We start from the raw sequence: 13,995 nt of genomic DNA, 5'->3' as shown, positions 1-13,995 counted from the left end.
ACACACACACACACACACACACACACACACACACACACACACACACAATGTGGGCCTCTATAAGCATATCAGCAACAATCTGAAGTCAATGTTTGTGCAATTTCCTTTTAAATATTCCCAAACAGCTAAATTCTGGCAAAAGATTAGGAAAGCTGCCTATTCAGATGGTTTTTGGTTGTTGCTAAAATCCATACTGCCAACTCTCTTTTTTGTTGAGGGTCTGGCAAACTAGGCAATCTAACTAGTTATTCTAAAAACATGTTTCAATTTAACTCATGATTGAAATACAACTCCTTCAACTTAGAATGGTGGGGAAAGGGTCATAACCCAATAAGACATTCTTCAGTAGCTTGTAACACACAATTAAAGAGGGGAAAAAAGGATGTTTCCCACTCAATCCAGTAAATTATGACTCTTTATCATTACAAAATACATTTCACATCAGCACCATGAAAATCAGAGAACAGGAAGTACTTACGACTGACAGGCAAAAGACATGCCAAAGATAGGAATGCAACGAAAAATGCCCTCCCAACGCGTGTAACTAACCCGATCCAGCCACTGCCCGCTGAAAAGGCCATGTTTGAGAGAGGACAGTACTATCTGCAGCCAAGGAAAAGTAAGAAGCATTAAGATTGTAATATAAATAAAATCTCAAAATCAAATCCCCCAGTGAATTAATGACAGGATGCTAATACTGATAATGCTGTGACCAAGGCAAGAGAATGCAGCAGCTCTTAGACTGGTGCAAACATTTAGTGTCCTCTGGATTTCTCACTGAATTTCACATTTTACATTTCCTCTTGCTTCTTTGCTTGACCCATTCTAATATTTCTATAGGTTCATTTATTCTTACAAAATAGGCAGTACTGGCCTTCTGGAAGCTGGGATGCATTTTCACTTGTTCAGTGCCACCACAAACCATTAACTACATCTATACCACAACATTAGAATGTTTTTTACTAGAATTGTGCTCAGCTGCTCAGAGTTTTCCTTAATACATCCAAGCAGCTGTCCACATAAGGGGTCACTTAAAGCAGACAAAAGAATCCCTGCCCAATCCTTGGTATCACTTTAGTTATGTGGGTGGCAGAGAAAGATGTTCCCAAATATTGGCACATTCTTCAATAATTCTGTACTGTGCCAAAAATGTGCCTCAGACAACCAAGTACCATTTAAAAGATGAAAATTCACCAAAAACAAGGTTATCTAAAGTTAAGGAGGTAACTGGAAAAGTGACATACATGGTTACTATAACTGGTCTGTCAAATAGTTGAATTAAGGGACACTGGCCTTTTCTTCTATTGTTTAAAAAAAAAAAAACTAATGTCAGTTAATACATAAAAAGGTTATATGTAGTGAATGAAAAACCAATGTAAAAAAGCCTTGAGGAACTCTATTCACTTAATGTGCCATTTCCTAATTTTTTAGGCAAGTTTCAATACTTAATATGTCAGATGCTAATCTGTGATCTAGAGGCTACATCTGGTACCCCCAGGTCACCTGTTCGGGTTGAGTGAGGCAGGCCAAGTAAAAGGTTTGGCTCAACTCTCAGGCTTTGCTCACCATGTAAGGGGACTTACTGAGTGCCTTATACAAAAGGGAGGAGCCAAAGTGGTATAATGGAAGACGGTTTCTGCTTTAAAACATTTAAGGTTGGTTCACCCTGATGCTGCCAGAACATCCAGGATGTCCAGGAACATGGTGCTCTCTGAAGCTCTAAAGGAGGGGTTCTTAACCTTTTTGGTGTCATGGGCCCTTTGACAGTCTGTTAAAATCTATGGGTCTCTTCTCAGAATAACATTATTAAATGCATAAAATTAAATTCACAGTATCAGAAGAGAAACCAACTATATTAAAATAAAGATGCAATTGTTTCCTATTTTAAATTCATGGGCTCCCTGAAATCTGAAGAGATCTCCATAGACTCCTTGGGATTCTATGGATGCCAGGTTAAGAACCTCTGCTCTAAAACAATCTAAGACCTTCTAAGTATTAACTACTTACCATCTGATTGGCAGCTGACTGGCAATCATAAATACAAAATAAAACCTCATCTCCAAAATGCACACTTTATTCTTTAAAGATAAAATATAATCAAATCAAAGTAGTCACATGCACATCCCCAAATCATAGATGACTTGTTCCTCTGGTGCTCCATTCCAAACTAATCGCACCTGTTTTTACCAGGAAGCACACAACAGAGTGCTTCTCAGAGAAGCCCTCAAGATTTCCATTTTCTCTCATCATGAGAAGATGGGAGAGGCACAATATGCCATAATAATTTCACTTTTAATTTCAGCAAGATCCTACACAGTAGGTAGCTGGTGGCAAGAACATGCCTTGGAAATGATCCATTCCTGCTCCCTGACAGTGACATACTGAGTATCTAGTCAGAGGCCAAAGTAGTCGCTAAGGTATTCTTAAAGGGTCAATTGATTTGAAGCCAATGGTTTATTTAGAAAATACTCTTAGCTAAGTAACTACATATTACAATTGGTAACTAGTATTACAACTCCTTTCCTCGCTACCTATGGCATATTAACAAAACCACCCAAGAGTTACAAATACTCACCACAAACATGAACACTGTGTAGAAGATGAGAGCCATGGCACTGAAGGACTGTATGGAAGCCATCATGTTCCTCTGGAGGCTCAGTGGAAGGACAATGCACAAAGAGACAACAAAGAGTAGGAATATCCGGAAGCCACCCGTCACCTGGGAATAAACGAAAAACAGAAACGCTGATTTCATCAATTTGGCCTTCAAGGGGTCTTGATACACCAGAGAAATCTAGTATATCAGAGGACACAGTAAAGCAGGTTAAAGGAAATGGCCCAAAGCAAAAAGGCAATTTTTCCACTACCACTTAATAGCATAGAAGGAAGGCTATTTCTGTGATGAACCTATCTAGTCACTGGGTGCCACTGTTGCTCTATGGAGGGACTGCCAAGGACACTAAAAGCAGAAACTTGATAACAGGAGGAGGAGAGGAGAAGCTAATACAAACTGAGAATCTATGAATATTTTTTAGCATTATTAAAGCTACCATGGTTCAGAAAAGATGGAAGTCTTGAAATTCTGGTCCATAAAATTAATCAAAAACCTCAAGATTGCTATTTATTATAGCAAAAATCCCAAGGGCCTAGAAATATTTAATACTAATTTGGCTGCAACTATAATACTTTTTCTAACTTCACAATTCCTTAATCAATCAATAAGTATTTATTAAACACCTACTACGTGCTAGGCAATTAGAACTTACTAGCATCAAGGCAGCATAGATATGAATCACATCAAGATCCTCTAAAATGTCTTTTCTCAATCCCAAATATCTGCAATATTTACTCCTGGACTTATCCGATAGGGGTAGAAGAAAGAATCATAGGCCTTATACAGAAAACCTGGGGGGCAGCGCAGTGGATAGAGCTCCAGCCTTGGAGTCAGGAAGACCTACGTTCACAAATCGGCCTCAGATATTTGACACTTACTAGCCGTGTGACCCTGGTCAAGTCACTTAACCCCAATTGCATCACCAAAAAGCAAAAAATAAAAATAAAATAAAAATAAAAAATAAAAGAAGAAAACCTGAACATTCCAATGTAGGGTTCAAACATCTATAAGACAAAAGTTAGGGGAATGGAATCATTCATTGTCTCATAAATATCTTCTTTTGTGTAACAAGGATATGTAGTGGAAATTAAGAGAAAATAGTGGTTGCCTGGAATTTCCTCTTCTCTAATTACCAGGGAATTAGGAAAACTTTAGCAAATAATCAATCAATCAATCAACAAGCATTAATTAAATGCCTCCTATGCGCCAGATACTTTGCTGTGTATTGAAGATACAAAAACAAAAAACGAAACAGTCACTGCTCTCAGAGAGTTCACATTATATTGGTGGAAACAATATGTGTACATACAATGTATATATGTATATATATATATATACACACACACATATATACATACAATGTGTATATAAATAAGGATATACATATATAAAATAAATATAAAGTAAATTTGGAGAAGGGGCACTAGCAGCTAGGGGGAATCAGGAAAAGCTTCATGCAGAAGAAGTGTCACGAGCAGAACTTTGAAGGAAACAAGGTAAAGGTGAGTGGGAGTGCATTTCAGGCATGGAGGACAGTTAGTGCAAAGCTGAGGAGATGAGAAACAGGGTGTCATATGTGAGGAACAGTGAGAAGGAAAACTTGGATGTAGAGTGTAGCAAGGGGAATAATGTCTAATAAGGTTGGAAAGGCCGGTTAGGGTCAGGTTGTGAAGGGATTTAAAAGCTAAACGGGGATTTATATTTGATCCTAGAGGCAACAGGGAGCCATTGGAGTTTTACTAAGTAGGGAAGTGACATAGTCAAATATTCACTTTAGGAAAATCACCTTGTCAGCTATTTGGAAAAATGTATTGCAGAGAGGAGAAACTTAAGGCAGAGACCAAGTAAGAGGCTCTTATAATAGTTCAGGAGGTGATAAGGGCCTCAACTAGGGCTGTGGTCATGTGAGGAGAAAGAAGGGGCCAAATTTGAGAGATATTGTAGAGGTAGAAACAATGATTAGCAACTAACAGGAGATGTGGAATGAGGGAGAATGAGGAGTCAAGGATGAAGCAGATGAAGAATAGGTAGTGAATGCTTTGGAGGTAGAATTAATCTGCTCGAGATTTTTACATGAAATAAAAATGTTTTCATTCTGAAATTGTTTGCAAACTGTGGATAGCCACACTAAAAACTTAAGAATAGAGACCATCCTTAACCACAGAGGCATACCATAAGTTTCTCTTAAATTATACAAATTTAGCACTTTCTGTTAGTTACAGTAATTACTCCTTCCATGTAAGGCAGTGCTGTCAAAGAAATGGGGACCACCAATCCATACATAAGGATACCTGTAGGCCACATATTAACAGTTTTAAAATATAATGTTATTTACATTTTATTGTATTTTAGCTATTTTGTTAAATATTTTCCAATTACAATTTAACATAGTTCCATATGATTGACATTTGATATAAGGAATAACCTCTACTTGTGTCATTTTTATCAATTTCTTCTTTGTTACATAGTCAAAGTATCACTTGGTAGTCACATTTCAAGAGATAAAAACAATCAGATGCAAACTGTTGGCTAATACTTAGAATACTAAGAATTATACCACAGCCAGAGAAGTTTTTAAAATCATTTTGACCACGAAGCTAATCACATCCTCAAATCAACCTAACAGCAGAACAGGAATGAAGCACCGATTTTACAGGTAAGGAAACTGGGTGATGCACAAATGAATTAATTCATCCAAGGTCACATCAGAGTTATGGCAAAAAAAAGACCCTACATAGTTTCAGGCACTGTCATCCTAGTTCTGTTAGACATAAATTTTCCAAAATGAATTAAATAAACTGCAACATGAGTTTAAATTCAAGCAAATTGAAATGTCTGAAAATAAATTTACCTCAAATCCAAGCAATCGAGCAAAGAAGTTTGACCCCAAATCACCAATGACAACATAGAAGGCAATGCAGGTTCCCAACATCAGCCCAATCATACTATAAAGACAGAAAATGGGGGTTTTAAATTGTGTTTTTAAAAGATTCCATTGCCTCATCACAATCAAAGCCATATCACCCTAGCAGAAAATCAGATTGAGCTCAGATTTCTATGAAAAGAATAGTGTGCTGTGAACCCTATACACATAGTACTACTGACATGTGACTTTATTCAAAGCTTAGATTTAATGAAAGATGCAATTTAGAAAGTCCAACAGTTTACAGGATGTGGATATGTTTTGTATGGTTCACCATTTTACTAAGACTGAATATTGAATAACACTAAACCTTTCTTTATGTAGTATTATATTTTTCTCTCCACAGGAGGCTTCTAAAAGTTCTTTCAGGTACTATAAAAATGCATTGCAATGTTAGACAAGTTAAAAGAATAATCGACTACTTTCTCAAAAGGGCTGCTCTCTATAATTTGCAATTTGCTAATTAAGAATCCTGAGTGCATTTTTTCCCAGAAATTTTACCATCTGACAAAATTGTATTCCAAAGGAACAAAAGAAAAACATAGCCTTTTCTATTTAATGCCTCCTTTAAGTGGTCACACATTTGGTAATTTACCTTTTAGAGAACTGTACTCGATGGTTAACTCTAGCTGAGGAAGTTTTATTTTGTGGCATTAAAAAACTTTTCCTTTTTTCTTCATTTTTATCAGTAAAACAAATGCTTTCAAACTTGATTCTAAGCATTTAAAGAATAAAAGCTCAACTTTCACCTATTTCTTAAGTAGCAACTTTTTGGAGATATATTTATAAAAACTTGGCGCAAATTCCACAAACCAAAAATATTATTCCTTCTATAACAATTTTTGCTTCTAAGGACAGGTGAGGCAGGGAGGGAAAGGAAGGATATGGGAGAAATCAATAAGCAAAGTACACAGGTTACCTGGTCTCCACCAGCATTTTTCCTGCTTTTCCATAGGCATGAAATGCTTGGATTTAAAAAAAAAAAAGTGAAACATGATTTAGATTATTCCACATGTATCAGTAAGAAATTATTGATAACACATAGGGTAATTTTGAGTCTCACAGAAATCCACTAGTTTGGGATTTCTAGGTGTCTGAGGGACTTTGTTTCTTTCTCTCTTTTTTTTTTTTTTTGGACATACTATCCACAAATCAAAACCACATAAAAAAGAAAAAAAAAGAACAAAGCAAGGGACAGACACAAAGCAGGTTCTTTTTTCATTCTTAAAAAAAGAAAACAAAAGTCATTGCAAAGTAGCAGTTTCCCACACATGGCAACCATTAAAAGAAAATCTGCTTGGAATAGAAAATATGCATGTATAGATGCTGTGTGGCCAAAAAAAAAAAAAAAAAAAGGCACTGCAGTGCAAAATTTCAATCAGATTTCTTTTTTTTCCTTTGTAGCCTATTATAACTGCCTGATGTTGTTTAGCAAAACTCAGATGGTGCCCAGAATGTTCAGTCCCATCACCAGAATCCCCAGCTTTTACAGCCCACACCAAAAGAATTTTTATTCCAATGCTTTTATTTTTAATCCTTTGGTCAGAGTTTATAGCAGAAAATGAAGAGTATCCTTTCCATTGCTTCATTTGGAGAAGGGAAAAGACCCAGAAAGCTCATGTTTGTATTTTTAAAGATAGATTCCTGAAGAAGTAGGCAACACATTTCATTTCTGTGTGTTTTATTAACATATATCTCATCCCAGAATCAATTCTCTGTCATTTACCTTAGTACAAATCACATGGTTTAAAAAGAGCTTGGCTTGCCTTCCTGATGATGGTATGTGTTCAAGTAGCTGAGAAATTTAAAATTGTTCACTTCAGCAAGTTTCTCCTGTGACCTTAACAGCTCTATTATAATCTCACTGTTTCCTGATGATCAGTCTTTAAAAGAGGGAAAAGTCAAGGTCTCTGAGGAAGAGACCAAAAGAAGAAAGTTGGTGAATGGAAAGGAAAGGAAACAGCAGCTTCTACCACGGTCAGCTGCCCAGATTTCCTGATCCTCTTTTTCCTCCCTTACCACAAAGAGCAGGCCCCTAGAGAAGAAAGCAGGAAATGAACAAGCTTATTTCCTGTGAAGAGGCCTGGAAAACAGTTCTCTCTTCTTTTTGAGAAACTGTTTAGAAAACAAGACATTTGGAATCTGGTTTGTAAGGTGTTGGCTAAAAGGCAGAAAAGACCAGGATTGAGCAAAGGTTTTTGCTTTGGCCTTGAAGAAAAGAAACAAACTTTTTCAGAAATATACTAAAATTGTTTTCCAAAAGATTCTCACCGCCTTAGAACTAGCTAATAAAGCTTTTGCACATCAGGCAGAAATCTAAATACAATGAAGTAATGATAATGCTAATGTTAACCAAGGGACCTTAATTTTTTTTTAAATCCAAGATCTACTATCAGATTGACATATTAGTCAATGCCCAAAGGTCAGCTGACTGCCAAGGAGGAAAATAGTTTTAAGTTGAAGAACTTACAACTATAATGAATAAATCAGCAACTTTTCTGAATACAAGTTTCAATGTCCCAAACCAAGTTGTTCTCAAGGCCCTAGATGGTTTTTGTTCCTTTTCTAGAGGCCAGGACAGCAGTTCCCTAGATGAGATTTTACAATACAATCCAAGTCAGTAAAGCTGGCCCTAAGAAAAGTCAGGAATAGTGTTTGCATGGGAGAAAAACAGGAAAATCCAAAAAGTATTTTTTTCCAGGAAGTCTTCCAGGAGTCAGTGTCACTCATTAAATGACTAGACTGGTACTCTAGCATAGTCAAATAGCTGAAGAAAAACACGGCCAACCCAGGGCAAAATTGTGAAGATAGAGAAGTTTGTCTCAGGTTTCCTCAACCTCTCTTTTCTGTCTCCTTTTATTCATCTCAGTGGCTGCAATTCCCTGCTCCTATCCTTCACTCTATCAGTCACCTAATACGCTCTCTGCTCTTTAACCTTTCCCCTACCTATAAAAGTAATTGATCATTTATAATAATGATTAAGTTTCAATGTGTTATGTCTCCAAGGCAAGCAGGTAGGGATATAGTTGGGGGGGACAGGGGAACTATACCTTTAATCATACTGACTTTCAATGTTGATTCTAAAAGCAAACAAGTCTTGTGGTGGAGAGGGGGAAGAGGGTAATGGAAGATGTCTGGATGGCTGCTAGTCTCTAGATGCTTTGGTGTCTGTAGTTCTTCTTACAAGCTTGATCCCCAAACTCACTCTCAGCCCCTCTCTGGAGAAGAACTCTGGAATTGATTGTGAGACATGGGAGATGCTGGTACAGGACTGCCCAGCATGGTGTGCCTGCATCAAATAAGGCGCTGTGCTCCATGAGCAAAGCAGGCCCCAAAGAAACATGAGATGCACAAATTTAGAGACATCTCCACTCCAAATGGTCACATGGACTATTTTGGGGCCGACCTGTGGTAGAGCTTTCTGAGCTCATATTGATCTGATCAGCCACAGTCAACATACTGTACCGTGACCCCGACATAGCGACGACATTTTGGTCATCTTCCAGCACAAAGGACAACATGTGTGAGCCTATTCTTCTCATGTCTTCTCTTATCTCCCCCCTTTCCCTCTCTTGGTCACAGCAAGATCATTAGTCTGTCCTCTTCCCTCCAACAGATCCTCCACTCCACACAGCCGTGTGAGCCAGTTTTTGCTGGCTCTCACCAGCACCTCTGTAACAGTCAGGACACACAGTATGTAGGTGATGGGGAACTCCAAGGACTACTGATCTCCCAGGGAGACGAATGCCCTAAGACAGTCCTGGAGCCTCAAACCTAAACTGCTGTCTGGAAGAAAGGGAGAAATGAGGTTATAGGAACCCTACCTGTTGGAAAGTCGGATCCAGACCCTTTATCTTTTACCTGTGAACATCAACAGGTGTGAAAAAGATTAAACTGTAACTGACAACTATCACCGGAGGCAGCATGGTAGAATGCTTGATTTGAAGATTTGGATTCAAATTCTGCCTCTGATGCTTATTAGCTGTGTAAGCCTGGCTGAGAAAACCATATAATCTCTCAGCCTCAGTTTCCTCATCTGCAAAATGAGGATGATAACAGCACCTACTTCATTGGGTTGCTGAGAAGATCAAACTTGAAAATACATAAAATGCTTTTCAAAACTTAAAAATACTATATAAATGAAAATGTTATTAGGCTAATTATAGATACTAGCGAATAATAGTTCACATCTATACAGCCCTTTGTAAATTACAAAGGACTAAGGTAATCAAGCTGTCCCAATCTCCCTAGCAGGCTAACCCTGTGAGACCTAATAAAACTTTCTGGCATCTCAGAATTGAGACATCTTGCTAGGTATCAAAGACATTACCTAAGGCAGGTGTTTAGCTTCTAGTTAGCACATCCAGTCAAATTCCCTCTTTGCAATGACAAATTCCATTATTCCTAATTTAGAGATAAGGAAATCGAGGCTCAGAGTGACATGACTTGATCAGGGTCAGGGCTGAGGCCCAAACCTAGGTTATCTAACTATAGTTAAGTTCAGGGTTCTATCTGATTTCACTAGGTGAAAGTTAATCATTTCCACTGACTACTTTTGCCTGATTACTATGAAATATGAGAGGCAGCACATCTTTGTGGGTAGAGAATCCACCTGGCAGGCCCTGAAATTGAGACGGCATAAGACCCTGTGTAAGTGACTTAACTTCTCAGTATTCCAGGCAACTCTCTAGGAGAAGGGTGATTACAGTGGGTTGAGCTGTAGAGGCAGGGGAAGTTTTCGAACTTGGGAGTTAGTTCCCTGTGTTAATAAAATTACAGGTCCAACCTCTAACCCTATTATGTGATACAACAATGACTACATGCATTAAATGCTGTGTATAAGTTTTGCATGGTTGTATTACTAAGCTACGTTTGTAGATGACCAGCCTTTGTTTGTCATCATGTGGTAGCAATTTAGAGGAGACACTGGTGCTGAATGTGCTGCCAAAAGTATGCCATTCGAGATAAGGCCCACCTCACACAACTCTGGGTCATGCTCGATGAATACTGTGGAATTCTGGAACTCAGAACAATTTCATCTGGGTCATTCTACATCGAAACTAGGTTGGGTTTGATCGTTTTCTGGAAAAAAAAAATGGAAAGTCTACATAAAATTAGGATGGGCAGGTATGAATTTTAATAAAAATATAAAGTATGATGACCCATAATCTGAAAAAAAAATTGAAAAAACCAAAATGCTTTAGGTTGGCAAAGTTCACTGCCAATCAAATGCTGCATCACTGTGATAGTGGTATTATGGGAGAGTGATTATGGTAAAGTCTATAAGCTAATACATCTCTGGAACCCAGCTACAAGGCTATATTAAACCTACTCAAATTTAACATCTCAGGACACTTTATCAAGTTGCCTTGTATCTTTCCAAACTGCCAGATACTCCCACAGAATCAGCTACAAGACTGAAAGGATCTCCTGCAGATGTACTAGTGTACAAGTAACTAATGACAAAGACTAGCTGTTCAACAGTACTGAACCTGGATGTATTAGGAAACAGCATAAGAAGGTTACCAAGAACATCTTTCCTTTCAATCATGTCCATCTTCTTGCTGCAGTGTAAATGTGTAGTGGCTCTCTCCCAGGAAGATGAAGAGCAGAGAAAGTCTCTTTCAGTTTTTTTCAGCATATGAGGAAAAAAAAAAGATGATCCAGTATTTCCCAAAGTACCAGGAAATTTGGAAGTATTGCTAATCCCTGTATACTGGAATTCCTCAGTTTCAGAAACCATGGAGGAGATTCTCATCTCCTTTCATAGAATATGGAGCTCTTCATTTCTGTGAGGTGGGCATAGCAACTGAAAAAGGACAAGACAAAGGACAGCTAATACTATATCAGACTAGATCTAATGAAACTTTCTCGAAACCCAGATTAATCAAGTAATTTTGTTTGGTATTAGGCATAACTTTACTGAGATTGTGAGGGTTTTCTTCTTTTTTTCCCTTTTTTCCCCCCACTTCTAGTAGGCAAAAATCATACTGTGCAGCTAAATGCTAAGACCCAGGCAGCCAATGCAAAGAGGGTATCCATCTGTCAACAGCACGGTCAATGAACAGAATAAACATTTTCTTTAAGTCTTTTGCATATGACAGAAATCAAACCACTTTGTACTAACATCCTCAGAATAGTCAGCCATAGAAAATGATGACATCCACAAGATAATATTGAGACAGATTAGTATGGTACCTGAAGCCAATAAAACATTTCTGCAAAAGGAACAATGTGAGGGAAATTCCTAAGTATAGCAGCACAAATACCGAAGAAATGTCTCCTATTTTGTTTCTGGTGAGAAGCTATGTTTCAACAGGAATTTTGGCTCTGTGTCTTTGCACTAAGGGTCAACCTCATCTGGTCAGGGATAAATGTTATTTCTACGACTTTATCCAACACACCCATCCTCACCAGCAAAAAAAAAGGGAGGGGAGGGGGGCACAAAACTTTCCCTTGAGAATTTTAGCAGGAGTCGTAAATGAATGTTAATATATTGGTGCCAATGCCAAATTGACAAAGTGGAAGGAAAGGAATGATGATCAAATTTGCCAAGAACTCACACATGAATCTTGCAGATGTTTTTATTTTGTCAGCTACTTGGAACTTTGTACACTATTTCCTCTCACCTTCTCCTCCTCATTTTGCCATGTGTACTGGTATAGCTGCAATCCAGAAAGCTGACACTCCCTGCCAGGCACTCTGTTGGCAGAACCTAATGTCCTCAGGAACACATAGGGTGGAGAAACTAATGGCTTTCATTTGGAGACCAATAACTTTCACCAGACACCCACAGTGCCAACCCCTGAGAATTTGTATTTTGATATTTCAACACCCACTCTGAACCCGAAACGCAATCAAAACAATTCTGAGCCTGTGCCTTTGAAAAGACAGAAGTTTTCATATGCTAGAATGAAGGAGAAAGCAAGAAGACAAGATTAACAATACACTTAAGTCATACAAGTGAAAGCAGAAAAGATAAAATGTTTTGTTTCTTTTGATGAAAATAGAATTGTAAGACAAAAGAACTGAAGGAATGAAAAGTAGAACTAAGAATATCAAGGAAAGTTAAAGCTACTGGGGTTATGAGGTTACTTTATCAAGTATATGAAATTCACCACCTCCTCAAAGAAACAAAGAAGAAAAGCAAGTAGATTATAAGCTACTTAAAAACTTCTCACCAGTAAGGATGGTTAAATACTATAGCTTATCAAATCATAGACCTTAGGCTAGAAAGGCTCGCTGAGGTGACTGACTCTAACTCCCTCATTCTACGGAAAAGCAAACTAAGGAATGAAAAGGCAAGTGAGCTACTCAGATCACACAGCTAATAAGCATCTGAGGTGGAGTCTGAACCAGCTTTTCCCAATGCCGAGTCTAGTGTCCTAGACACTCTACCAAGAAAAGTTTAAGCATCAATATTCATGGAGAAAGAGCTTTAAGAATAAGTCCAAAGGATAATTTAGATCTTTAGATTCTAGTACCTTACAATTATGTTTCACAGTGCCTTTGCACATTGTACTCACTCAATAAATATCTGCTGATGGATTTCAAGGGCTGAAATTCTCACCTAAGCCTGCATAGGTCCTGCGTTTGCTAAGGCTGGCTGACTTCACTAAGAACATGCAGGACTGGTGCGTCATCCAGGAACAGAAAATCAACAGTAGGGCTCCCAGGATAATGCCACACTAGAGGATTCAAAAAGAAAAGAAAGAGAGATACCATCACAAAATGATAAATAAAACATTTTCTCAGATTTATCACACACAAACATATATTTATTTTATTTATTTAACTCAGAGCTACTGTAATTAGAAAAACGCAAGAGTTGTTCAATTTCACTCACCTGCCCATACAAGCATTTATTAAACCCCTCCTATGTGCCAGGCACTGAGGATAAAAGACAAAAAATAAAACAGTCCCTTCCCAAAAGAATTGCTCCCAAAATTAATTTGTTGTGACTTCTGGAAAAAGGTATCAAATCAGGGTCATCTATCAAAGGAAAACCCTTTCAGGCCTTCACCTTCCTAATCCCTCCTCCCTCAACAATTATTCATTCTAGTGGACTGTCTCTGATTATGTACCAATCTAGCAGTTCTCTTGTTCACTGCACATTTATTTATAATCCAGCCATTTTTGTGTATTAGTTATATTAACTACTAACATTAATACTAATATTAAAGAATTATTCTGGAAGAAATTCAAATGAAACAAAAATCTACAAACTAACATCCAACATAACTACAATGATACAGATCACTTTATCACACTATTTAATCTGACTGCAGAAGTCATGAGAAAATACCTGTATTTTAGAATAGCTAAAACATAACCTTGAAATACACTGAAATAAAAGCATAGGAGTTATATGCAACTAATGGTACTCGAAAAATAGGAAGGAATGACGAGAAAATTACATTCCCAGTGATAAAGTACAATATAGTGGACTGGTAGTTAA

General features: G+C 37.7%; 1 protein-coding gene across 2 annotated transcripts in view; it reads right to left on the bottom strand.

The window, feature by feature from the left end:
* The window catches only part of SLC38A10 (solute carrier family 38 member 10), a 71,633-nt gene that overhangs the window by 51,005 nt on the left and 6,633 nt on the right, over positions 1-13,995 (bottom strand). The window contains exons 2-6 of one of the 2 annotated variants that reach the window (XM_027850064.1): positions 13,108-13,225; positions 6,457-6,502; positions 5,466-5,559; positions 2,576-2,719; positions 479-603 (exon numbers count right to left, since the gene is read on the bottom strand). In XM_027850064.1, the coding sequence (XP_027705865.1) occupies positions 479-603; positions 2,576-2,719; positions 5,466-5,559; positions 6,457-6,502; positions 13,108-13,225 (527 nt within the window). Of the gene's footprint in view, positions 1-478; positions 604-2,575; positions 2,720-5,465; positions 5,560-6,456; positions 6,503-13,063; positions 13,226-13,995 lie in introns of those variants that run through there. The other variant, XM_027850065.1, reaches the window with a different exon arrangement.

The sequence above is a fragment of the Vombatus ursinus genome, unplaced genomic scaffold (genome assembly GCF_900497805.2).
Source record: "Vombatus ursinus unplaced genomic scaffold, bare-nosed wombat genome assembly UNPS02008996.1, whole genome shotgun sequence".
In the NCBI taxonomy this organism is placed as follows: Eukaryota; Metazoa; Chordata; class Mammalia; order Diprotodontia; family Vombatidae; genus Vombatus; species Vombatus ursinus.
The sequence above is the reverse complement of the archived record's forward strand: the minus strand, read 5'-3'. Positions and strand labels throughout refer to the sequence as shown.